General features: G+C 51.2%; 10 protein-coding genes across 10 annotated transcripts; 5 read left to right on the forward strand and 5 right to left on the reverse strand.

The window, feature by feature from the left end:
* Window positions 1–30: 30 nt before the first annotated feature.
* BDQ94DRAFT_89784 (dodecenoyl-CoA isomerase) lies at window positions 31–1,299 on the forward strand. Its single transcript, XM_026776798.1, has 2 exons — window positions 31–477; window positions 544–1,299. Exons 1-2 carry the CDS (start codon window positions 281–283, stop codon window positions 1,178–1,180), a joined length of 834 nt encoding a protein of 277 aa, XP_026630430.1. The 5' UTR covers window positions 31–280; the 3' UTR covers window positions 1,181–1,299.
* cdc123 (cell proliferation protein CDC123) lies at window positions 1,299–2,776 on the reverse strand. Its single transcript, XM_026776799.1, has 2 exons — window positions 2,608–2,776; window positions 1,299–2,543 (listed from the first exon to the last, which is right to left on the reverse strand). The coding sequence occupies exons 1-2, from the start codon at window positions 2,736–2,738 to the stop codon at window positions 1,418–1,420; spliced, it is 1,257 nt and encodes a 418-aa protein (XP_026630431.1). The 5' UTR covers window positions 2,739–2,776; the 3' UTR covers window positions 1,299–1,417.
* Window positions 2,777–2,976: 200 nt separating this feature from the next.
* On the forward strand, window positions 2,977–5,612 carry BDQ94DRAFT_136379 (uncharacterized protein). The gene is made up of 3 exons (XM_026764849.1): window positions 2,977–3,181; window positions 3,244–3,413; window positions 3,470–5,612. Exons 1-3 carry the CDS (start codon window positions 3,039–3,041, stop codon window positions 5,530–5,532), a joined length of 2,376 nt encoding a protein of 791 aa, XP_026630432.1. The 5' UTR covers window positions 2,977–3,038; the 3' UTR covers window positions 5,533–5,612.
* A 167-nt stretch (window positions 5,613–5,779) lies between these two features.
* BDQ94DRAFT_89792 (CCDC90 family protein) lies at window positions 5,780–7,411 on the forward strand. Its single transcript, XM_026776800.1, has 2 exons — window positions 5,780–7,009; window positions 7,072–7,411. Exons 1-2 carry the CDS (start codon window positions 5,860–5,862, stop codon window positions 7,269–7,271), a joined length of 1,350 nt encoding a protein of 449 aa, XP_026630433.1. The 5' UTR covers window positions 5,780–5,859; the 3' UTR covers window positions 7,272–7,411.
* Window positions 7,412–7,898: 487 nt separating this feature from the next.
* BDQ94DRAFT_182736 (AP-1 complex accessory protein LAA1) lies at window positions 7,899–14,529 on the reverse strand. The gene is made up of 6 exons (XM_026774227.1): window positions 11,998–14,529; window positions 11,586–11,942; window positions 10,245–11,522; window positions 9,955–10,186; window positions 9,607–9,908; window positions 7,899–9,549 (listed from the first exon to the last, which is right to left on the reverse strand). Exons 1-6 carry the CDS (start codon window positions 14,401–14,403, stop codon window positions 7,975–7,977), a joined length of 6,150 nt encoding a protein of 2,049 aa, XP_026630434.1. The 5' UTR covers window positions 14,404–14,529; the 3' UTR covers window positions 7,899–7,974.
* Window positions 14,530–14,682: 153 nt separating this feature from the next.
* Window positions 14,683–15,800, forward strand: BDQ94DRAFT_136387 (post-initiation translation factor DPC29). Its single transcript, XM_026764850.1, has 2 exons — window positions 14,683–14,921; window positions 14,985–15,800. Exons 1-2 carry the CDS (start codon window positions 14,708–14,710, stop codon window positions 15,608–15,610), a joined length of 840 nt encoding a protein of 279 aa, XP_026630435.1. The 5' UTR covers window positions 14,683–14,707; the 3' UTR covers window positions 15,611–15,800.
* On the reverse strand, window positions 15,694–18,437 carry BDQ94DRAFT_182740 (Mis6 domain protein). Its single transcript, XM_026774228.1, has 4 exons — window positions 18,180–18,437; window positions 18,072–18,125; window positions 16,987–18,014; window positions 15,694–16,935 (listed from the first exon to the last, which is right to left on the reverse strand). Exons 1-4 carry the CDS (start codon window positions 18,199–18,201, stop codon window positions 15,841–15,843), a joined length of 2,199 nt encoding a protein of 732 aa, XP_026630436.1. The 5' UTR covers window positions 18,202–18,437; the 3' UTR covers window positions 15,694–15,840.
* Window positions 18,438–18,683: 246 nt separating this feature from the next.
* BDQ94DRAFT_136389 (CLPTM1 family protein) lies at window positions 18,684–21,175 on the reverse strand. Its single transcript, XM_026764851.1, has 4 exons — window positions 21,044–21,175; window positions 19,908–20,966; window positions 19,350–19,835; window positions 18,684–19,294 (listed from the first exon to the last, which is right to left on the reverse strand). Exons 1-4 carry the CDS (start codon window positions 21,083–21,085, stop codon window positions 18,977–18,979), a joined length of 1,905 nt encoding a protein of 634 aa, XP_026630437.1. The 5' UTR covers window positions 21,086–21,175; the 3' UTR covers window positions 18,684–18,976.
* A 170-nt stretch (window positions 21,176–21,345) lies between these two features.
* BDQ94DRAFT_89858 (short chain dehydrogenase/reductase family protein) lies at window positions 21,346–22,917 on the forward strand. The gene is made up of 5 exons (XM_026776801.1): window positions 21,346–21,702; window positions 21,761–21,846; window positions 21,904–22,068; window positions 22,123–22,193; window positions 22,259–22,917. The coding sequence occupies exons 1-5, from the start codon at window positions 21,428–21,430 to the stop codon at window positions 22,814–22,816; spliced, it is 1,155 nt and encodes a 384-aa protein (XP_026630438.1). The 5' UTR covers window positions 21,346–21,427; the 3' UTR covers window positions 22,817–22,917.
* Window positions 22,918–24,713, reverse strand: BDQ94DRAFT_89861 (uncharacterized protein). Its single transcript, XM_026776802.1, has 3 exons — window positions 24,362–24,713; window positions 23,802–24,281; window positions 22,918–23,738 (listed from the first exon to the last, which is right to left on the reverse strand). The coding sequence occupies exons 1-3, from the start codon at window positions 24,485–24,487 to the stop codon at window positions 23,019–23,021; spliced, it is 1,326 nt and encodes a 441-aa protein (XP_026630439.1). The 5' UTR covers window positions 24,488–24,713; the 3' UTR covers window positions 22,918–23,018.
* Window positions 24,714–24,749: the final 36 nt, after the last annotated feature.

The raw sequence follows: 24,749 nt of genomic DNA on the forward strand, positions 1-24,749 counted from the left end.
ATCCCCGTTAGTAGAACCCACCTCTATCTATTTCTATAATCAGGGACTAATAATACTGCAGGTTCTCCTGGAATTGCTTTTCTTTAGAACTGTCACTCACTGAATATTTTCCTTACGGCCATCTGACGTGCAAGCGTGCATTTAGAGAAGGTTACACAACGGTTCTTTCTCTTTAGAGCGGCTCTAAACCCTCCGAGTCTCCGCTAGTAACAAACAATCTATACTCACCCCTATCTATCTACACACCCTCTCTAACAGCACACAACACCCCGAACTCAACATGGCCACTACCACCGAAGACCCCATCAAACTCACATACCAAGGCCGTCTGGCAATCATCACCCTCAACCGGCCCAAGAAACTCAATGCCCTAGACGGAGACCTCTACTACCTCCTCGGCGAACGTCTCCGCGAAGTAGACAAGCGAGATGACATCTTCATCACCATCCTCACAGGTTCAGGACGCTACTTCTCCGCGTAAGTTTTCCCTTTCTCCCACCCATACCCACAAATACCAAGTACATACTAATCCTCCATCTCCAGCGGCGCGGACGTAAACTCCTCCCGCCCCGGCGGCGGCCTCGGCACCTCCGCACGGCGCGACCTCGCCCGGTCTTTCGTAATAAACAACTACGACATCACACACACCTTCGCGCACCACTCAAAGATCCTCATCGCCGCGCTCAATGGCCCCGCCGTCGGTCTCTCTGCGGCCCTCATCGCCCTCGCGGACTTCATCTACGCCGCGCCGCACACCTTCCTTCTCACGCCATTCGCCTCGCTGGGCCTCGTAGCGGAGGGCGGGTCGTCGCGGGCGTTCGTGGAGCGTCTGGGCATCGCGAAAGCCAACGAGGCGCTTATAATGAGTAAGCGGATTACGTGCGAGGAGTTGGTGGCGGCTGGGTTCGTGAATAAGGTGTTTACGGCGCCGAGTGGGAAGAGCGATGATAGTGAGGGGTTCTTGGGGCTGGTGTTGCAGGAGGTGGAGGAGAGGTTGGGGTTGCATTTGAATCAGGAGAGTTTGCTCAAGATTAAGGAGTTGATTAGACGGCCCGAGAGGGAGGTGCTGGATCGCCAGAATGGGTTGGAGGTTTTTGGGGGGCTCGAAAGGTTTCTTAGTGGGGTGCCGCAGGAGGAGTTTAGGAGGTTGGCGAGTGGGGAGAAGAAGCATAAGTTGTGAGACATTGGGTTGGGTTGAAGGGTATATAGTGAGTGGTCGTAGTACATAGGGGATAGATGGTTTGTGGAGCATAGAAGGTAGAGAGGTGGAGGAGGTTAATGCGAGTATCACTTTTAGTATTCGGTTTTTAGTGCCTTGTCCCTCTTTCACTATAGTCCTAACGCCGCCTTAATATGCTGAGCTGCGCTCTTTGGTATGTTCGTAACTAAGTATACAATCGATGCATGGTTGGAACCTCTATTGGTCTTCATTGTCCGAGTCGGACTCCTGCGCCTGCTTCGCCAGAATGTCCTGCCATTTCCCCAGAAACTCGCTCATGCCTCCAGGACCGGAGATAGAGGCGTCGACCACTTCCTTGGGCAGCTTGTGTGCTGAGTACTGCGGGGTCGTGAACGCATACGCCTCCGGGTCATCGCGCTTGATTAGCCTGAACTCTGGGAACAATGGTGCATCATCAACATTCTCGTCTTCGGACGCGGACTCGGACTCGGATTCGGACCCTTCATCTGGCTCACCACCTGCCTCCAGACCACCGTTTCCATTCAGAGAAAGCCGCACAAATTGCTCTTCCCCATTGTCATCTTCCTCCCGGATACCCACGGGATCCTTCATATGCAGAATCTCCATCCAACTGAAGAGCAGCGAATCGGTCCTCTCCGCCCATGGGTTGATATCGATAAGCCACACCCGGTCATGGGGAGGCGGGATATAGACATCAAACACGAAGTTAGGGTCCGTGAACGTATCCTTCAGCTTTTCATCGAAGAAGGTCTGGATCCGAGACCGGAGAGAGTCCCGCATGGGGAAGAGGAAGTCGAAATGGTTCTGATCACGCTGGCACATGCACAGGAGGACTCTGTTGCGCACGAAGCACCGGAACTCGAGCGAGGGGTTGAAGTTGACGTATTTGCGAAGAACAAGGTAGTAGGGGATTTCGGGGGGCGTTGAGGAAGAATCGTCGGTGGTGGTAGTGTCAGGAACGCAGTCGTCGAATGGGTGTTCCAGGTCATGGCTGATAAAGTCACTGCTTTTCAAGAGGAGGTAGATGTCGTTGGCTGTGCGACATTGCGTGTCGTTGGTGGCGGACATCCACGTCGCATCTTTGGGCGCACTCCAGTTCAGCTTCGGCGTCACTTTACCGCCGTATTCGGTGATTGTGGATTTGATCTGGTTGTGGATTTCAGGCCATTCGACTGACGGGTCGGGCTCCTCGTCTGCACCATCATCGGAGAATGTGTCGAGGTTGTCGTCGTCTGTCGGCGGGGCAGCTTCTGGCGGCAGGACGATACCGTCCGCTCGGAGGTAGTTAACGAAGGGGGCAGTGAGACGGATAGCGCGGGACTTGGGGACCAGGGTGCGGTATCTGCGGTGATGTATTTAAATTAGTACCTTCATTAATGTATAGAGGGGTTATACTGGGCACATACCGAGGCTGCCAGTGGTGATAAGAGCAGTGTAGGATGTGAGAATAAGTGACTGGAGGGAAAGGCAGTCTTGTTAATTGCTCGGTAGGAGCTTCGGCCGCCGGAGCTGGCGCGTCTGAATCAATATGAGGCATATTGGTTTATGCGCCGCAATTTCGGAGGATTGTGATGGTGAAGATGGAGATAAAAGTTATCTCGTCGATCGCAAAGTCCGCGGGGTCTTTTTCTTTTTTGGGGATGACTCAAGTCACTTACCCGAAATAGCATCGTTGATACAGGCATGACCGTACCGTATTGAAGCCACGTGCTGCCTCAGGCACAATAGATCGTCATCCAGTGATTACGGGCTGCGTAGCATCATTCCAGGCAGTGCTCCGGCTGGCATTGATGCCCTGCATTGTTGGCTTGTCCCGCCAGCGTCCTTTCCTTTCACCATGGCGTCTGATGGCCCGGATCCCCAGTCATTGAAGTCCTGGCAGGATGCATTTCACTATCCAATTCCTACTGTGCGCCGCGTGGAGCAGGAGCTGCGCCGGGACATCGCAAGCAATAAGGAGAAGCTCAGGGCTCTTGTCGGGTATGTGAAAGCAAACCCTCATGATATCTATATGCAGGACTAATCATATATGGCGCATCTAGTACGAGATACCGAGAACTTATTGGCACTGCCGAGACGATCGTGTCGATGAACCGCGAAATGGAGGATGTGGATTCGACGCTGGCCGACATAGGACGAAGATGCAATCCACGCCTGATGGAGAAGATGTACACACATTACAATCAGATAAAGGATGATAGCCATGATGAAGGTATGTTATTGCCGTGAGTTTGGCTTTGGTTACAACCAACAGCTGATGGGAACTAGATGCCGCGAAACGAGCGCTCGGAGGGCAACTGGCCTTGCTTCATCGCTGCGCATCGTCAATCTCCAAGCTTTTGCGACGACGCGGCTCCGTCTTACTTGTGGCGAAGCTTATGGTCATCTCTCGCCTTCTACACAAGACCCTGTCCCAGCAGACAACGGTACCACCATTTGTGGAGGACTTGCGCAATCAATTGGCGTCCCTTCGGCGAAGTCTGTTGAGGAGGCTCGAAAAGCGTCTCGCGTCTGCTAAGTATGCGGCTGATGAGATTATTGAGGCCTTGGCAGCGTACTGTCTTACAACTAGCTCTTCCTCAGATGACGCTATTCGCTATTTTCACCAGGTTCGCCTAGATGGTATTGGAGGCCAGTTGGAGCTTGTCGACCCGTCAGGCGAGAATGTCCTGAACAGCTTACGACTATATGTTCGGACCCTCCAAACTTCTAAGATCCTGCTATCTCGCCGTCTGTCTGATGTTCTAAGCAAACTGAAAGCACGGCCCCTGCTGACAGACCCTGAAATTCGGAGTTTGGACGACCTAGACCTCGGTGTTCTGGGACGCTGGGTTGCCGCAGATGTTAATAACTTCACACCATGGATCAAGCTTAGTGAGTTATCGAAGTCGGATGCCGAGAAGACGATCAAGCAATGGTCCAAACCGGCTTTTGATAGATTCTTAGACGGGTGCCGGGGCACCCTCACAAACTGGCTGGACTTCTCGAAGCTTCTCTCGTTACGCAAGCAGACATTGGAGCTCTGGCTATCTTCCCGGAGCTCGACACCCACCCATTCATCGTTACAAGTTCTGGAGGGAATTAGGTCGGTTTTTAATGATCGACTTAGAGGGATTCTGTCAGAACAAGCTAAAACATTGGATGTATTCGGTCAAGGCGTCGCTTCTGGAGTGTCGCATTGGGGCGACAGAGCCCACACGGCTTCGCAGTCACTTTGGGCCGAGGACTTGATTTCCCTTGACTATTCCAACGGCTCTGCTGCGTTCAAGCAAGCTGTCACGGACAGACTCCTGGGCCGTGATGATGACGTATCCGCTGTCCTTGAGAAATACCATGGATGGTTGTCTGTCATCGAGGAGTCCAGGGAGTCTATCGATGGCCTACGGCAGATACGTTGGGCTGACGTCTTGGACGAAGGCGAGGACGAGGATCTTGATATCGATGTTCCTGCCATGTTGAACGACGACGATCCACGACTGCTGCGCGAAGCCCTTCAGGCGGCAATTGAGCAAGCATTCGAAACACTCCAAAATTCGCTCAGCACAACCTTCGACACACTTGAGAAGCCGGGACAAAGCGGTGAGGCCGCTTTTATGCTGAAGACTATCCGACTGGCTCGAAGAGATCTGCCTGTCCAGTTCATTTCGAGCGATTATGCACTGTCCCAGAGCATTGTGCCGGAGTTGCAGAAAATTCTTGCTACTGACATAGTCGCCCGCACAGGACCCTGGAAGTCTCCGGCTACTTCGAAATCGAAGTCTGGAAAAGTGCCAGGTCGCACACTTTGGGAAGGTGATCCCGAAATCCCTGTCCAGCCGACACCATCGACGTTCAAATACCTGCGTAGAATTGTGCGTTCTATGGATCAGTACGGCGCCGGGCTTTGGGATGCTTCCACAACCCAAACGCTAAAGAGCGCCATGCTCGATGAGATCTCAAAGGCGATCAAATATTCCCTTGAGAACCTTAACTCACCTGTCGATCATGAGGACAGCAAAAAGTCTGCCTCACAGGATGATGAAGAGACGGAATCGGCACGGAACGGCGAGGATAGCGACCCGGCGAAGCCAGAAACTGAAAGTATCGAATCAGACAGTGCGGCCGATGTCAAGGACCGGAAGATACAGCTATACTTCGATTCCGTCTATCTGAATGATGCGTTTGCGGTTCAACACTCTGAGCGCAGCCAGTTGACAGAAGTATTGGGTACACTTCGCAGCAGTCTCGACTTGCCTGCGAAGGCGACAAAGAACCTAGAGAACGCTGCGCGCGAGTACTGGAAACGGACCCAGCTATTATTTGGGCTCTTAACTATGGGATCTGAGCTCTGAACAGGCTGCCAGTGGCATGAAACAATGTATATAGATCATAACCATATCATCATCGGACAATCCAGTTCATACCATCTTCATACCTCCTGTGACCGGCCAATGAGCGTGCGTATGTATAACCTTCCTGATCGGGCCTAGCGGCCGCGGGGGTTACTCACCGCCCACGTCACGTTTCCGGCGGTGACGCCGACTTGGCCGCGGGAAAACGAGATGCGTTCATCGTTCATCTCCCTCTTTCTCTCCTGACCGGCTGCCTTGTCTTGTTGCACCTCTCATCCTTGCTCCTTCTTCCTCCTCTCCCCTTAATCCCTTGTCAACGCGGCAACCATGGCGGCCCCAAGGCTTCCATTCCTTTACCCAAATCTGATGCGCGCAGTTCGATCCTGCGAACCCCATACCTACCGTTCTCTTCGCCTTTCATCCCGCAACCAGTACGCTCCCTTCCACACCAGTCCACGACGAAATCAGGAAACCTATCATCGAAGATACGGGCCTGCCGCAGAAGCGAACCTACCACCGCCCTCCAAACCTAAAGATGAACCAGCTCGTCAACAGCCCACCAACTCTTCATCCGGGAAAGACAAGGACAGCAATGCTGCTTCATCTCCGAACCCAACCCCACCAGCGCAATCGCAGCCAAAGGACACCGACACCACCTCCGAGGCCTCATCACAGTCGCAACAAGACAAGTTTGCCTCTGCAGACACAGAACTGCTAGATGAGGAGAAATCCGCACAAGAACAAGAGCCCCGTGAAGACTCCGAGCCCATCCTCGACGCCCGTGATGCCGATGAGGTCAATGCTATATCAAGCGAAAGACCCCCCGAGGAATCCATCCATCTTCACCATCCACTCAACCAGAACCCTCTCGAGGGTGTACTTCACATGCCATCTCCTTCATCCTACCTGACTACAACCGGCGGTCTCGCCTCCGAAAATAACCACCCGAACCTCGCCCCAGCCCCTTACGTTCATCATTTCGATACATATTCGCTCGTTCGCGACCTCTCCACAGGCGGCTTCTCCGAAGAACAATCCGTCACAATCATGAAGGCAGTCCGGACCATCCTACACAGTAACCTCGATCTCGCACGCCAAAGCCTGACCTCCAAGTCGGACGTTGAGAACGAATCCTACCTGTTCAAAGCAGCTTGCTCGGAACTCCAATCCTCTTTACAGACGGCCAGAAACTCCGAAATGCAGCGTCAGCGGACGTCCCGAACACAGCTACAGCACGAGTCTGACATTCTATCTCAACGCTTGAACCAGGAACTGGCCGGTCTGAAAGACGACATCAAGGGAATGTTCAACGATCACAAGATGACGACCCGCGAACAACAGCGGAGCATCGACACCTCTGTACAGGAACTAAATTACAAAATCACAGTCTCTCTGAACAGTGACGGCAAGAGCGAAATTGAGGGCCTGCGCTGGATTCTAACCAGGAGAGCTGCTATGGCCGTTGCTACTAGTGCCTGTGAGTCACATTCTATACCTTCCTTACACTCCGTCTCAAGTTTTAATACTAATCTCGTACAGTCATGATCATCTGCTTCCTGAAGTACTACTCTGTCCGCAAGGCGCAGGAGAGCGCGGAGAAGAAAAAGAAAGAGCAAGATCTCCCAGTCAAGGGCGGAACTAAAGAGGCCCGAGCAGCAGCTGCCGTCGCCGGCCGGGATCCTCTCCAGCCCAAGTCGGCGCCAGTTCCGGGGGTTCATCTTGGAGAGTCCCTTGGCTGAACTTCCATTACCCTCCTTTCATTCCCAGTTCAAATGATTTTACCGATTGTACAACAACCAATCCATCTACTTCCTACTTCTCCTGTATATCATCCATTCTTATACCAGTTATAGATCTTCTCCTTTTGTTTTCTTAGCCCACATCACATTGATTTATCTCCCTCCTGGTTGGTGAGACATCTCGATACCCCCACGCATATATCTATCTTTTTGACATTCTCTCTCTCTCTCTCTCTCTCTCTCTCTCTCTTTCACATTTAGTTCTCTACTGTTCCCTGGATGGGGACAATCGCAACATATAGACGGGTTCCATCGTTCATTATCCTTGTCATATCATGTCATGTTAACATTTCAAATCATTGTACCTATACCTATACTTCTCTATCATCTTTTAAAAAAAAAAATAACTCTATATATGCAAATAGTATGGGCATGTATCTCATAAGCGCAACGCTCGCCGTCATGACCTGTGCACGGGACCCTTCCTTCCAAGTACTAGCCAGTTATCCCTGCGTTGTCGTCATCATCACATCTCGTGCCATGCATGCGTGATAGAACATGTCATCCGGCAGGAGCCAAAGTCACTCACGCCTGTCCAATTAAATTTATACGGGGGGGTTTTGTAACACGAGTAAAAAGATGAACACGAAATAAAAACATGCAAAGAAGAAAGCAAAAGACGCGAAGAATCCAATAAAGTATACTAGAAGTCGAACCTCAGCGCAATACTAGGCATGGCTTGCTGCTCACTGCTGGACTGCGTGCTCTCACGGGCATGTTTATTGGCTCCCAAACCGGCTTCCGCACTGCGGAGGATTTCCTCGAGTCGAGCCTTCTGCTCCGGACTCATAGTAGCCACGAGCGCTCGGAACACGAGCTGATTGGCTTTAGCCAGTTCCAGCAGATGAACGGCGGTTTCCTGATAGATGGCCTGCCCCTCACGTTTTGCGCGAGAAAGAAGCGTCGACATAATTAGGGAGATGGCGGTGGGCATCTCGTTTGCAGGGAATACTGCATTGCTGACACATGCGACGAGCGTGCGCGCAATGACTGTTTTGGAGTTTTCCGGGTCGCTGGGGACGTCACCGTTGTCTGTGGGACAGCCGACGTAGAAGGCAATGAGTCGGGGTAACAGGTAGCGGGCGATCACTTCGCTAGTGGGGGATCTCGGGTTTGAGGTCAGGAGAATGGAGCGAATGCAACCAGCAGCAACGTTCGCAAGTCCAACATCTTGAAGGCAGTCCAGGAGTTCATCCAGAACTCGGAAAATCACAGGATCTTGAGGTGGAATAATGTGTCCACCGCTCGTTAGGAGAATGGCAATAGCAAGGAGAGTGTTCTTCGCGCAGGGGAGAGAGGACTCGGACTCTCGTCGTTGCGCAAAAGTCAGGGTAGTGAGGAAGCGTGTAAGACAGCCACGCAACTGGCGAGAGACGACGCTACGGTTTTCCGGGTGTTCTGGACTGACTTCGGGCGAATTCGCTACGCTGCTGATGAAGTGTTTGAAAGTCGGTAGAGCCTGAGGCACGACCTCCGCCTGGCACAGCCCAGTCGCCAAGATAGTGCTGAAAATGTGCAAAATGCATGCGTTGAGGTCGTTGCGGATGATTGAGGGGAAAATCGAGGCAACATTAACCAGCGACGAGAGCGCAAGCCGGATGAGGGACAAGGCATCATCCGACCCGACATTGAATCGTGCAAGAGGTGTGGACTCGCGAAGATTGGGCAGGAGCCCTGCAAGCACGAGGATTATGCTTCTTGTTAGCTCGAAAAGCTGCTCAATGTCGTCGGACAGATGATCGTCTCGGCCCTCGCTGCCCTTGGCAGAAGGATGGTCTAAGGACAGGTTCCGTGCTATTTCCACGATGACATTCTGGATGGGAGTTGTTTCGGTCAACGCGAGACGGTCAAGAGAGTCCATAGTCTCCGAGAAAATCGCATCCTGGTAGATCGCATTACCCGAGATGACTGGCCTCAGGATCCTTTTAAGAGCCTGGAGAATCTCCAATCTCTGGGATGGGGTTGTAGACTGGTCAACTAGAGCTTCAAATGCCAGACCAAACAGAACGAAAAAGAATGCAACAGGCTCATCACGATAGTTGATGTTGTCACCCTTTCCCTTTGGCTCATCGATAGTTTTCTGCTCGTCGTCCTTCTCGGTCTTCTCAGATTCTTCCAACTCCGACTTGCCGTCCAATGCGTCAAAGACAAAATCGATGTCCTTTTCAACCAGGCCAGCAATGGCATCGACAAGGTTTAACCAGGAGTCTTGGTAAAACTGTAACGATGGTTAGCATCTTGACTAGTAACTTCGACCCTGCCAGTCATGTCCTACCTTCAAGAGGGTCTCCCGATTCAATGCCGCGTACACCTCGTCCAAATCCCCGCTCATAGGGCCAGTGCCCAAGCTTCCTGAGATATCAGGCTCGAAACGCAGCCGAGCATATTCCTGGAGCGAAGACAACCATAGCGGAGTGAGTTTCATGAGATACGGTTGAACCACTTGGTTCAGGTAGTCCTGCTCAACACTGGCAATCTGCAGCCGTGCCCAGGCAGAATACAAAGCCATCTTGACCATGACCCTAGCATTCGGATTAAGACCTTTGAGGTCGCCAATCTCGGTAGTGTCAAGGTTTTCTGGGGTGGTTAGCGGAATTCTATTACATACTTTTATGGCACTTACTGGAGAAGTTCTCAAGGCCTAGAACCATAAGCTTCAAGATTCTGCCCATTCGATCAACGTTGGTCACTATGCCGGTAGCAATGAATGTCGCAGAGACATTGATGGCCTCTGATGCCAATTCCGCAGACGAGTCAGCGGCAAACGCGGGCGTAAGAGCCGATCCAATCTGAGCTTGATACTGTTCCAGAAGGGATGCCTCGGTAAAGTCTGGGTCGGGTGTCTTGCCAAACATCTGATAGATTGTTAGCTGAGAAACGAGACATTTTCACCTTAAATAGGGGCTAACGTACTTTGAGAACTTGATCAATAATCCGCAGTCCCCAGACTCGAAGTTCTATTACATTGGCAGTCGATGCTGAGAAAGCCATGCGGACGATATCTCCAACCTTCTGCTGCAGCGCAAGCTCAGCAGGAATAGTTTGATCCGGCAGAATTGCCTCTTGCACAATCGCCAAAAGTTGGCTAAGACAGCTCATAACGAAATTCCGAGTCTGCCATTTCAGAAGCTCCTGGCCAGAGACAGCGCCATTTGCCTCTTCTGTCTGGCCAGCGCCCGCAATTGCGGACGCAAACCCTGCAACCTCATCATCTGGCATGTCATTTCCAGTAGGCCTGATCGCGGATGTTAGAGGAATATCCTCCACTTTAACACGAGTCTTGGTCAGCGTGTTGTGGCAGCGCTGGATCCACAATTCCGTCTCCACAAGGGCCGTTTGTTGCAGCCAATCCTGGATCATGCTTCTGAGGATTGGGCAGTCTGGAGTATCATCGAATGCAAGCCAAATTTCCTCTTCAAGAGTTGGAGTGGCGGTGCGGAGGACAGCTCCAGCGTCACGCTTCATGAGGTTACTCAGTCCCCGAATAGCCACATCCCTCATCAACGGGTTGCCGTCGCTGAGCTCATTCTGTAACCGCTTTACGTATCCGGAGAAATCAACGTATCCCGGCGCATACAGGGAGAGATGATCCAAGCATTTGGAGCTTTCAGTGACTAGAGCCGAGTTGTCCTCCAGCTGGAACTGGCGAAGAAGTGTGAGAATGAGGTTGCGTGTTTTAGCAATGTCCTGAAGATCCGGCCCGAGAACGTTGATGAGGGAGTCAACACAGCGACTGATCACGACAGGAGTGAGGAAAGACATTTCGATGTTGGAAGTCGCTAGGGCTGCAGCCTCCTCATTGTGTGTGTCAGCGTTGTATAGCTGGGCTAGCATTCCGAGGGAACTTGAGACGAAGGGCGAAAAGGTCAGTCCGGCAGAGTTAGCTACTCTCTCTAGACCACCAAGAGCCCAGAAGTGGACGACAGGGTGAGGGTCGCTACACAGGGACATCAAAACGCCAACAATGGTCTTAAGATGCAGGCCAGCTGCCATACCACCAACTTGGGAATGAATGCAACCCAAGGCAGCAGCACAGCCAGCACGGGTATTGGGCTCGCGGTTCTCCACAATGGTGTCGACCAGCCAGTTGATCTGTGTATTGGTGAAAGCGGTCCCAGAGCTCTCACAAAGACGTCCGAGTGCCTCAACCCCGATTGTCCGAACAGTCAGATCAGCATCGGTTACGAATTTCTGCGTCAATTAGCTTTCTGTTATGGCCCTTTCCATCATAGCTCTGCCAACAACAAGCCTTACCTGGACAAGTTCCTGCAACACTTTATCAGTCGCGGGATTGAGCTTCCCAGATGTAGAACCGGTCTCTTTCACGGAGACCTTCAGAGCATGGAGTAGTGCCACAGCGATATTGACGACCATAGCAGCCTTGCGCCCGGGATTACGCTGAAGACTGGTGGATGAGAGGAAGGTTGCGATTTGTTCTACACTACCTTCCTGGACCCTTGGGGTGTGCAACGGAATTGCAACAGAAAAGAGCTCAATGGCGGCATTCACAACGCCGGTGGAATGGGGATCAGCCAAAGGAGAATCTTCTTCCCTTCTCGAGTATAAAAGCAAAGAATCATGTTCGCTTGCTTGGCATATAGGGAAAGTCAACTGCAGAGATATTAGTCCTACTACGATTTATCTGAGAGAAAAGTGGGCCACTCACAGCTTCATCCACAGCTTGATCCGCTGAATCAACAGCCGACCAAGCAGGACCATTATCGGTACCATGCTTCCCAGTCAGAGTCACGCGCACGTATTCCCTCGCCAGGCCTGTCATTCCGAAGCCATAGTTATCACATAGATCCCACAAAGTTTCAAATTGCGCGGTGGATGCCGCGATTGAGCTCTCCAGTGGACCAGCTTGGGCCGCGTCGGGGTCTGCAAACGACGAGATGGCCAGGCTCAGTAAACTAGACTGAGAAATAACATCGGCATGGCTAACAGGGTGAACCCGGAGTAACTTAGAAAAGCACTGCAGAACACGGCGCCGGACCATGGTCTCGATATCATGAAGTTGCAATGATGGATGAAGTCGTTGCGAAAGTTCGTTGGCAGTCTTTTGGCGGGGCAGATCGTCCAGGAATTCAACCGTGTTTTGGAGCATTATGGCAATTCTCTTCGCGCCGTCGGCTGTTATAAGTCTGCTGTTGAACTCCATAAACACCAGCAGCGAACTCAGAGCGCACTCCCTCACATGCGCAAGGAAGCTCAATTCCAGTATACCGCGTTTTCCAGAGTTCTCTTGACTCAGGTGTTTGGGGAGCGCATTCTTCCATAGTAGCGATAATTGAGAGAGATGAATCTTCACAAAACTAGGGCCGAGTGGCATCAGCCCTCCGATCAGAATCCAAGCGACTTGAATCTGTGTACTGGCGGCACGCAGTTCCGAGTTGCTACTAGTCTTCAGGAGATCCGTCGCCTGGGTGAACACACGCGAGAACACCTCAACTGAACCATAAAGAGGCTGTAATCGAGATGTACTTAACATGGCAGAGAGTCCATTGGCATAACCGATGCAGCGACGCGGCGACTGCCTAGGCGTTGACAGCTGTCCCACTTCTCGGTTCAGGCTATTCAAGCAAATGGTGACACAGGACAACAACTGATGCGGACACGCAAGGACGAAGTTTCGTAGGCATTGAGCTGTATGGATCTGAACAGTATAGCTGGGGTGCGGTAAAACTTGGAGCAGAGCTTCGCGACAAGTTTCCGCCAGGGTACCAAAAGCAGACCCAAGGGACACAATCAAAGAAGAAAGTGCACTTAAGGCGCTCGTGAGGGAATGTTTGCTAGGCTCGCGGCGTTCCTGGATTACTTGAGGATAATCCTTGAGAACATCATTGATTAGCCACTTGGCCGCATTGAGTTGACTAGTTTCCCGGAGGGATTCGCGGCCAACAGTATCCTCCAGAATACTCTTGACGAACTTCCTGGTCATCAGAAGCCTGAATCGATTGTACGTGACGGTAGGGTGGTTGAGAATATCGAAAAGCAGATGATTTGCGATTTGGCCGTAACGTTCCTCGATGATCTTATCCCCAAGGATTCGCAGAACATGCTTGTAGCAGATAGCGATACCTGCGCGGGCCCGGTTGGAAGTTGTGCTCCGTAAATACTGCGCAGACAGCTGACGAAGAAGGTCAGGAAGGAGGAAGAACAAACGCGGCTCAGCTTTCTTGGGAGCAGATGATTCTGAAATTTCGGCCTCTTCTTCATCCTCGCCAGGTTTAGCAGCCGGCTTCTTTGATAGTCTCTTTGCTTTCTTCGACTTCGGGGCTGAGATAATTGGGGTATCGGTAGCATGCAACTTGGCCAGCGCACGAGCCAAGCAGGCCGCGGCCGCGTGTCTGACCGGGGCCACCGGGCTGTCAATGACTTTCCATACCAAGGTCTTCAGATGGTCAAAGTCGTTCGTGTTGTCAAAGTATGGAGTCGTGTTCACTAACTGCTCCAGGCAGCGACAGGCATGTACTTGAACGAACGTCGATTTATCCCCGGTTGCGGCATTGCGAGCTTGTTTCCAGATGTCGCGCGCAGTTGCTTCGTCCACGGGGACTCCAGTACCGACCACGACCTTTCGCAGGACGGCAAAGGTTGACCCACGACATCCAGTGTGGTTGCTTGATGCTTTAAGCAATTTGAGCAAGCTTGCAACAACAACGCCTGATTGCGCAAAGACACTTTCTCCGGCGACCGCAAAGACCTCGCCCATACAATGGGCTACAGCAAACCTAGTCTTCAATTCCGCATCGCTCTTGCCCGTATTTAGGAGGCCTAGTAGATCGGTAACAGTTTCAAATAGTATGCCACGGTCACCCTTGCTGAAGATTGCCCCGAAACACCGGCCTAGATTATTGCGGATTACTCGCGTGATGGTCGGCGAGGAAAGCGTGAGTATCTTGAACAATTCCTTTTTCAAGAACTTTTGCTGCGCCGATACTTGAGCCTTATCGAGGCCGGAAATGTGTTGAACCAGATCGGAGGTGAAGGTGAGGAGGTACAGGTCCTGTTGTTCGGAGGGGAGCGCATGGTTGTCAGAAGTAGACGTAGCGTTTTCCGATGAAGACATTGGGATCGACTATGGCGACTAAAGGGTCACCCATAGGGTTCCCTTTCACAAGGAATGAACAGAGGTGAGATGCGAAAGGAGAACACGATGCGACCGCAATCTGGTTGACAGGTCGGCCAGACTTTCTATGGGATGGGGATGAGATGGATCTCCCCCCCCCTTTAAGCGGGCACTTGGCCTCACACCTCCGTCCGGGGGCGGTCGCGGAGAAACTGTTGCACCGGCCCCGCTATCAGATCGCGATTCTAGACGCTTTTTCACGAAGTGACGCGCTTGCGGGGATCATCTATCGAAGCTTTCTGCAATGACGACGATCGTATGCAAACGCCTGGTGCAGCAGCGGGTTGCCCGCGCGAATTGGGTGGTGGGCGATGGTTGCCGTACCCTCACCACCAGCGCTCCGTGGCTTGCAGGACACAATCGATGGTCTCAGATCAAACATGACAAGGCCAAAAATGACAAGGCAAAAAGCAAGGAGCGCCAACTTATTGGCAAGGAAATCAGCAGTGCAACTCAGAGTATGTACTTGAAGGATTTCGACAATCAATCCCCCGTCATTCTTCGGTATTGATCTCAAGCAGTGTGGGGTCCCGATCCTAAATTCAATCCGCGCCTTACCCTCGCCCTTTCCAATGCAAAGCGAGCAGGAATCCCAAAGACTGTGATCGAAGCAGCAGTTGCTCGGGGACAGGGCATAAGTGTCACTGGTGAAGCTCTGGAACAGGTCACGGTCGAAGCTATTCTCCCCCATTCGGTTGCGGCCGTTCTCGAGTGTCTGACCGATCAGAAAGCCCGTGTATTGCAAGACGTTCGACACGCTATCAAAGATGCCGGGGGCATCGTCACACCTACCACATACCTCTTTGAAAAGAAAGGCAGGATCATCTTCGAGAAGAAGGATGGGGTGGATCCCGACGACTATATAGACCAGGCTATCGAAGCAGGTGCTACGGATATCACGGCAGATGAGCAAGGCCGGCTCCTTGTCTTCACAGAACCCACGGAAACAAAGAGTGTGGGCGAGACACTTGAGAAAATGATTGGCCTTTCCATTGAGGAGTTGGATATCATATGGGATCCCAACCAAGACACAATAGTCGATCTCAAGGATGAGGCACAGGTTGCGGAAATGGAGGATATCATCAGTGACCTTCGAGAAGAGCCGAGTCTACGAGATATCTACCTGAACACAGTCCAGCGCTTCTGATGATTTTTCATTTATTTTTGGCAGCTTGATGCCTTCCACGACTACAGCCTGGGGCCTCTCATACTTCCTCATTACAGTGTACACTAGACTCGGAACACCTTGGAGTGGCTGGCGGCTCGTCGAGCCCTTTCTGTATTATATTACTACAAATCACGAAATATCAAAGCGTGTATGCATTTCGAATACATACGAGAGGAAGGCATAAGTGAGTTTTCTTCTGATACCGTTCTCTACTCTTTTCGCAAAGCCTTCATCGTACTCCGCATTAAATTACCAATCCCAACACTTCCATTCGCGTCAAGCCAGTCAAGCATGCGCACCCTATACTCCTGCCACGTCATCTTCATGCCTCCTTCTTTCTCCAGCGCACTCAGTGCCTTCTGCGTCACTGGCTTCCTCAGCTTGGGCTGTTCATCGCTAATGTTGTTTTCTTCCTCGAGGTCAGAGAAACAGGCCGCAGACATGTTGCACAATGCCACGTGGTGGCTTAGAGAGAAAACCGAGGATATGGTGTAGACAAAAGAGAAATCGCGCTTTCTTTCCCTCTCATTGAACTCACGAATGAACCGCGTCAGTGCACCAACGGTGGGGGCCGGTATCAAACAACCCACGGCGTTGGGGTCTTCCGAGTTGAGTCCTCGGTTCCGCCAGATCAGGTTACAGATGTCCATAATATAGCCATTGAATTGGCCCACAAGTTCTGTCGGATAGAGCGAGTCTTGAGAGTTTGGTACCCGGAGAACCTGAGAGGTGAGGGAAGCCTCAAAGGACGACTTATAGCTGGCAAGTACTGAGCACATGATGGAGATGACTGAGTTGATGGGCGTGAAGGCAAGTGTATAGACCGTAGGAGCTAGCGGGACAGTAAGTCGAATGCTCCCATTCAGGGATGCATGTGTGAAAAGTTCGGCCAGGGTACAGTAGAAGTCCAAGATGGACAGTGTGGCAGGCTTCTGTGTCTCATGTCGAGCATCTGTGGGATCCGGCATTGAGGTCAAGCACTCCAAAGTCGATAAAGCTAGGAGCTCTGCGTGCGATATCAGGAGACCCAATGGCTTGAATTCCTCTGTGGTCCGGGAATGTGTCCTTAACTGGATTCCCCATCGACGGATCAAGGCCGAATAGAAATCGAGTAGAGATGTTCTTGATGAAATGGCTCCGTTAAGGAGTGCTCTCTCCAGTGGTATCAAGAAATCTGTACCTAGAATATCGAAGTCAAGAATGGGAATATACACGAGAAGCCCAAGTATCTGCTCTTTGTTGTCCTCGCCATTCCAGGAGATGAGGTACTTTTTGAGGAATGATGTGAAAGCGTCCGGTATTTCCTATAATAGAGTGAGCCACTGAGGTAGCGAATAATGACTAACGGGAAATACCTTCGTGTATTGCGCATATTCAACCGCCAAAGCCAATATGTAGCCCAAACTCTCATGGTCTTCCACGTCGTTTGACCGCGCAATTTCCAGTTGGTCACTTAGGAATGTTTTTAGCCAGTCGTTCAACCGGCGATCTGCAGCCTCAGAACGAGCCAGGAAGAGGTACTTCTGCGCCAAGCTATTTCCCAGCATGGATATAATCTGGTTAGGTAATTCTATCTTGTCAATCTTATCAACAAGATGCTCGACACCACGCAGTTCTTCCAAAGAAGTGTGGCTATAGGACACTCTTGATGTCTTCACATCAGGAACAATGGCCTCTATCTTGCTTCTTTTTGTTAGGCCGCGATGTACAACCTGAAATGTCGAGGGCTGCACTGCCTGCAACCTTTCAAGGTGCGTATCCTGAATTTCTCTGACATGAGCGGTCCATTCAGGGTCCGGGTGTTTAAAGAAGGATGCCTTTCTTCCCGTAAAACCAAGGTCACCGACAATAACGTCAGGACAATAATTCTTGAACACATTAAGTAGAATCAAGAGCTCTTTCTCTTCACCACCGGAAAGGCTGACTAACTCCATGAGAGCTTGGATACGAAAGGGCTTGACATGCTTGCGCCTCGTGATGAACGAAAGCAAGTGGCACAGAGGCTTGCGCAGACTGATCATGTCCAGATAGTTAAATAGCACGGCATATAGTTTTGCCAGATGAGTCTTGTCATCGAGGTAATCGTATACAAGGATCAGCCATCGCACAAGCAAAGCCTGGGTCGCAGGACTGGGCTTCGTTTTAGCGGGTCCGAGACAGCACACAACCCGTGTGATTAGTTTGGAAGATACTCTCTCCAGCGGGTACAAGTTCTTGACTAGTGTAGTGACTGTGCCTTGGTCAAGAGCATTGTGTGTCGTGAGAAGCTTCAGCAAGCGTTCGAGGGCAGCTTGCGGTATGCCGCTCTCGTACGCGTGGGTTGCTATTGTTTTGGCCAACTGGCCAGCATCCGTGTATCGCTGTTTCGGAGGCACGAAAGCAACTGGATACACATTAATGATGCGCCATTTTTCAAGATGTCTTTAGTAACTGGTTTTACCTGCTTCAAGATGCTCGATCGCATCTTCAAGGCTACTAGGCCTGACTTCAATGTCTAGTATCACTATCAGCAAACTCGAACCTGTGCGATGAAGCAAGCTTGACAAACCTCTTTCAGAGTCAGATGACATGTCTGTTTCGCAAACAAATTATCAAACCTATCAGTCAACTAATAGACCTTCCTCTCCTCTAGCCGAGTGAGGCCGTGCTTGATTGTAGGTGTTTCGCACCACCAGGCACATCACACGCAAAACAAGACTGTCGCCCTGAGCAAACAGCGCGTTAGGCTCTATTACCATAAAGCGCCTGATATTATGCTCTCTGGGCGCAAAAGTGACAGTGTGTTGATGGTCAAGTCGCTTTTTGCCGTGGTAGGTGGTTTCAGGATGTATCTCCGTCGCGTGGGACTGTTCGAGTCGATCGCGGGAAATGGAACCTGAGAGAGCAACTTTACCATTTCGGGTGTCCAACAACCACTGTAGGCCGTATGCCAGCTTCGTCAGTTGTAACTGCGAACACCATGGACGCTTTGCAGTAATCTTGTTCTTTCTATCTCATGTGGTCTTGTTTCTGATCTGCAGACCCGCCAAAATAAAATATGAATGCTTTTTCAAGGCACTCTAGTTGCAGCTACTTATTTATAGATGAGGTGCCTACAGTCAAGCATCTTCATATGCGCTAGACTGGATGCTTGCCGTCTCTTCCTCAAATGGCGTAGTATTGAGTTACTCTACTTCGGACGGTCTCAATCTAGATGGTCTTGAGCTGTATGCAGCTCCTCATTATGCGATTGGTAGTAAATGACATCGTGGGAGGAACAAAAAGCCATGGCCCACAATGTCTCCAACATCTCAACTATGAACAGTAGTCTGGGAATACTTCCAGGAAGAATGAAGCCAATCACGTCTACTTCCTCTTTCTAGCCGGCTGCTTAGAGCTTGCCTTCCCAGAGGCAGTCGCTGTCTCCTTGGCCTTGGGCGCCTCAGCCGGTGTAGGCTCCTCTTCCTCCTCATCACTGTCGCCACCCTGACCAAATTCGTTGACACGCTTGTAATCAACCTTGTACTTCCAGCCTTGGTAGAGCCAGATGAAGAAAATGATATCATCACGGAAGGTTGCCAATCTGTGGAGCCAAGGCATCTTGACAGTGAAAGCAAAAAGGTCGTCGATGAAGGTGTTGAGGAACTTGTACGTCAAAGCCTTTCCGGGCATATGAGCGACAGACTGCAATAACAAGTTAGCAAAAATTATTACATGGATGGTTAAGAAGGGAACATACCTTCAGTCGATAGTTGATGTACAGACTAGGCACCATCATCAGGAAGCCGTAGGCGTAGACACTTCCAACAAGGGTCTCAATGACATAGGAGTACCACGACTTGTGCGTGTTGTAGATCAGGCTGTACACAGCATATGCGGCCAAGAGCGGAACAGCAATGATATACAGCCAGCGGAATGCGATCTCATCATATTCTTTGGTCTTCTGCTCCGTCTCACTGAGCTTGTGCTTGTCCTCAAAGACAATAACATAAGGGAGGAATGAGAAGAATGATCCAGCTGGCGGAGGACGCAAGCGCACGTCTACTGTCTTGGTGATCTTCCAGGCTTCTAGCAGGATACCAAAACCTTGACTTGCGAGGATCATCCAAGAAGTGTTCTCACTGTTGTCCATCAAGTAGAGGAAGATGACCGCCTGCATGAAGACATTCGCCAGGATGGTACGAACGGAGGTACCAACAACATCCTTCTTCTTGCGCCAGTGAGACTATTCAGAGTACATACCCATTAGCGTTTGACACAAGAAGGATTCGAAAGGGAAATGGAGTGATAAGCTTACAATATCGTTCTTGAAGGCCAGAGTTTCGAAGACCATATGCAGGATAGTAACCACACCAGTTGTGCAGAGCAGGTAGATGTTCGTGTCAAGCAGGACTTCCTTGACCATTTCGAACTCAGTACCGTCCCCGCCACCGGGTGTCTGACCACCAAAAGCCGCCTGCTTGGCATTTGCCTTCGCATTCTCATCAACACTTGCCATCATGCTGAACTTCCAGTTCTGCAGGTTGTTGAGAGTGATACGCATAGGAACGGTCTCGACGGTCGAGTTGAGCTCCATCATGTGACTTCTGAGCTGCCAGAAGGTGTTGAGGAACACAATCGGATAGTACCAGCCATTCTGCCCAGTGGCATCCCGCGCGCCAGTCGCTTCGAGCTGCATATGCTGTCTAACAGCAGGGTGAACCTGGCGGTACTTCTGCGCACCGGCGTCAGGAACAACGGACACGGTGAAGTTCGGGTGGTAGTAAGACGCAATGGAGACATCGGGAGTGCCATCATCTTCTTCCTCCTCGGTTTCCTCCGACGAAGCAAGCAGGTTCTTCAACTTCTTCACTTTCTTCTTGGGGAGGTACTGGTTCAAGGGGCGGAAGAAATGAACGGCACTATCGGTACTGTAATCCTTAGCGGTAGGGTCGAGCTGGTGTCCGGTGAGTCCGACAAAGAAATGCGCCCAGAGAGTTCCGTTGCGTTGAACCTCCTTGGGGATCTTGATGGTCGTGTCAATTTCTCTAGTGTCACTGTAGTTTCCGATAGTAAAGTTCTTTTCCTCCAGAACGAGGGAGTCCGATGGGAAGGACTTGAAGCCAGGAACGACAATTGAAGGCGAAACGTAGATATTCAGGTCCAGAGCACTATCGGAAGGCCAAATCGGGGTAACGAGATCGGGAACGGGGCTGTAGTTGGACACTTCGCTGCGAGGCGGACGCGTGTTGAAAGAAGGCACATCACTAGGCTTTGCTCCTGAGCCCGCATTTTGCTTTGACCCAAAGAACTGGCTCATCACAAATTGCGCCAACAAGAAAAAAGCCAGACCCTGAAGGGCACCCTTGAAGCCGGACTAAAGCAAGGAAAAGCGACTGTCAGCCAACCCATCGAATCCTGCACCACAAACAAAGCAGATTGAAGCATACGCACGCCTTGCTCCGACTCCTCCCTACGCTGACGTTGTTCCGGCATTGCGACCCGTTTATAGAGAACCTGGTCAGCAAAGAGGGAAAAACGGGGGAGAGGAGGAAGAAGAAGAAGAAGAAGAAGAAGAAGAAGAAGGAAGAGAAAAGAGGCCACGAAGGAACACGAAGGCTAACGGCTGGTTGGTTGGTTGGTTCTGGCCCAGAAGCCCGGCGTTTGGCCCTTGGCGGGTCCCGGCGATAAGCCAGGCGGAAGTGGGAAGCATGTCATAAATCCCTCCTCCGCGGATTTCTCCACATCACCGATCTGCTACGATTCCGCCGGATTTGGAGAAGAGCACTGAGTCGCGCAATAGGCATGTTAGGCTCATGAAGGTCGGTTTTATTCCCAATGGCGGACAATCAGCCCTCTCCCGATTACTCCCGCCCTCAGTTTCCTGCTCATAATGAGCCGCGGGTGTGGGTTATCACGGCCGGGGATTCCCCCATCGGCATCTCTGTGACGCGCCAGATCTTAATGCATGGAGACTATGCCCTGGTTGGACTGGCGCACTCGAGCCTGGATCGCGATGAATGTCGTCGAGATATGTTCGATGCTTTTCTGGCAGAAATTGAAAGCAATGAGGGATGGGGGAAGCGATTCAAGGCACTGCCTCTGGACATAAGGTGTGATTGGGTCTTGTTACTCTCGAATATATGACATAGGCTTATAATTATCTCACAGAATGGTCGGCGAATGTCAGGCCATAGTGGCGCAAGCTGTCGCTTCATTCGGCAGAGTAGACGTTCTTCTTTGCTGTACTAGCCAAGGTTAGCTTTCAACTGCCTCGATACCCACATCTTGCACATCGCTAAATGGCATCGTAGCCCTCATCGGAACAGTGGAAGAGCTCTCAGCCTCGCAGCAGACGCTTAATCTAGTCCGAGACCAGTTTGAGAGCAACTACTTCGGACCACTCAATATCATTAAGGCAGCGCTGCCGCACATGCGAAGGCAAAAGGCAGGGCACATCACGATCCTCTCCGGCATCAGTAAGCACAGCTCCTACTTCTCACATACATCAGGCAAGATCTAACCAGAGACAGCCGCTCATATAGGTACACCCGGACTGGGAATGTACTGCGCAGCCGGATGGGCTCTCGAAGGCTTCTGCGATGTGAGATTCACTACCACATTTCCCACCCTCTATCCCAACTTTATCGCTAACCAATCCATTACCAGAGTCTCGCATATGAGATCGCTCCATTCAACATCAAGCTCACCATTTTCCAATGCAGCATCGAGATCGGCATTCTCACAAACTTAGTAACCAGCGTTCCACCCATAGGTCCCGTATACTCATCCGCTGCTAACCACGCGCCACTCTTCCGCGGAATCCTGAACCGACTCGTGTCACGTCTGTCGAGCAACACGCAATCCTCAGCGGGTTCATCAAATGGGTCGAACCAAGGTAACTCTATCGAAGATGGTCCATTCTCGGCCTCAGAGGTCATATCAACGTATCCTCCGCTAAGTTCGGCGCATATGGAGGTGCTGGTGAGTGAGACTGTCTATGCTATTACAGCTATTGCGGGCCATGAGAATCCACCGTCCCGACATATTGTGGGGCAGGAGGGTGTGGCTAGCGTAAAGGAGAAGCTCAAGACGGTTAGTGAAGAGCTGGAGGACTTCATTCAGGCAAGCTTTGCTGTGGATTATGCTGCTGATGAGGCTGGTCGGTCGTCTAAGGAGGAGGGTATGATTATGGGTATGGGTACTGGTCATGAGGGATTTCAATGATTATTAAGTCTTGATGTGTTTGGAACAATAATAGGTAATATTGTGAATGAGTTCGCTCATGCCTATGGTAGAGGTATCATGAGCGACTTGCACTCTATTGGCGACACACCGTTATCTAAAGTAAAGTTTATCGTTATCCAAACTGGGAGAAATTAAAGCATGCTAGTATGTTGGGCGCACATAGAAGGACCAGCCATCCTATTTACTTCCTAGCACGTTGGAACCAAGCTTGTCTAACCTCCCATAGACTCCCCATATCCTGATTGTTCCTGTATGCACGAAACTCTTTCCAAGCATTCCCGTTAGGAATGTCCGTAATACGGCCATCAACTTCGATAATCTTGGAGGCAAGTGAGGTAAGCCCCTGGATATTCTCAACCAAAATCCCGTCCATCCTCTCATCGAGGATGTCCGCAGGAGCCGTCTCTTCTGTCTCTTTTGTCGATTCCTGGGGTCCATCAGGCACTGATACGGGCGGTTCCTCTGATGCTTCGCCCGCACTTTCCGGCTTCTCACTTGACGCTGTGGAGATTACTGCAGCCTCGGCGGATGAAACGGCCTCCGCCGCCGTTGAAGGGCTGACGGTATCTGCGGCCGCTTCTTTTGGCAACTCGCTAGAAGATGCCGCTTGGTCATTGGCTTCTGGAGGCTTAGAACGCTGGCGTTTGCAGTCGCCGTGTTCATCTTCACATTTGCGCTTCTTAGGAGAGACAGGCTCTGTCGTTTCGCTGGCGTTCAATTGGACGTTATAGTCGATTTCAACAGCATTACTATCTTGCTGCTGGTGGCCAGCTTCTGCATCGGCTTTGAACCCATCCGCATGGCTTTGATTTTGTGTGTACCCGCTTGAGACAGCTGGGAGAAATACACGCTGTCCAGGAGGAATAATGAAGTTCAGCCGCGCGCCATTAATGCCCACAATCTAGCAAGTTGTTAGAGTGTTCATCTAAGTCGAATCGAGGAAGTGATGAAAGTTCCCACATACCCTAGCTTCCTTCTCTACCAGAACTCTGTCGGCACCCTTGGAAAAGCATCGCGAATACTTCCAGACATCGCCCTCGCGGACAACATTGTGATCGATCAGTGTCTTCAATTTCACCTGAGAGCTTTGCCCTGCCACCAATGTCTTGTCCATCCTCTGTTTCTGTCCCCAAAACTCCTCGAACTCTTCCTCCTTGAACCTGTCAAACCTGCCCGCGGCCCTCTCCTCCATGGCCAGCTTCGCCTGGCGCAACCATTCCGGATCATGGTAACCATTCTCCAGCTCTGCTTGGAATTGCCGAATACCTTCGCGCCAGTTATTCGAGTAGCGTAAGAAAGAGTGCGGAATTGGGGGTATCTTCGCATCGGGGTCATCAGATGGCGGGTTAGGGTCCGGATGTACGCCATCCGGAAGAAGTCTGATGATCTCTTGCTTTTCGCTCTCTTCGAGACAGTCCCAAGCTTGAGGGTTGGCAAGCAGTCCCTACTCAATAGGTATCAGTAAGCATACAATCCAGACATTGCGCCAGCCCGATAGTGTCATATCTAGCGATTCCAACGTACCACTAAATCCGCATCAACCAACGGTGACGTCGTACTCGTCATTACCCTCTGCTCCTCCCACCGATCTTCCGCGGCTCTTCTAGGATTCCGCTTCGGTTTAGCATTGGTAGTAGTAGATGGTGACATCGCGGAGCTCGATTCGCCGGCATTACTCTGTTTAGCCGCATTCACAGAGCGAGAGGAGCGGCTTCTGAAACATTCTCAAGGTCAGCACTCTTCACTAAATCAGCGACGGCCTTATTCAGCGGTCGCCATATGCGTCTTGTTCCAGCCACAAGAGGGAAAGAAGATAACGCAAGCATTAGTTGGCTAATCGTACCTTGTTGTTGGCTGCTTCGCTGCTGAACTGCCACGGTCGACCGCCTTGCGAGGGCGGGCCATTGATCCG

This window comes from Aspergillus welwitschiae, assembly GCF_003344945.1.
Source record: "Aspergillus welwitschiae strain CBS 139.54b unplaced genomic scaffold BDQ94scaffold_4, whole genome shotgun sequence".
NCBI classification, from domain to species: domain Eukaryota; kingdom Fungi; phylum Ascomycota; class Eurotiomycetes; order Eurotiales; family Aspergillaceae; genus Aspergillus; species Aspergillus welwitschiae.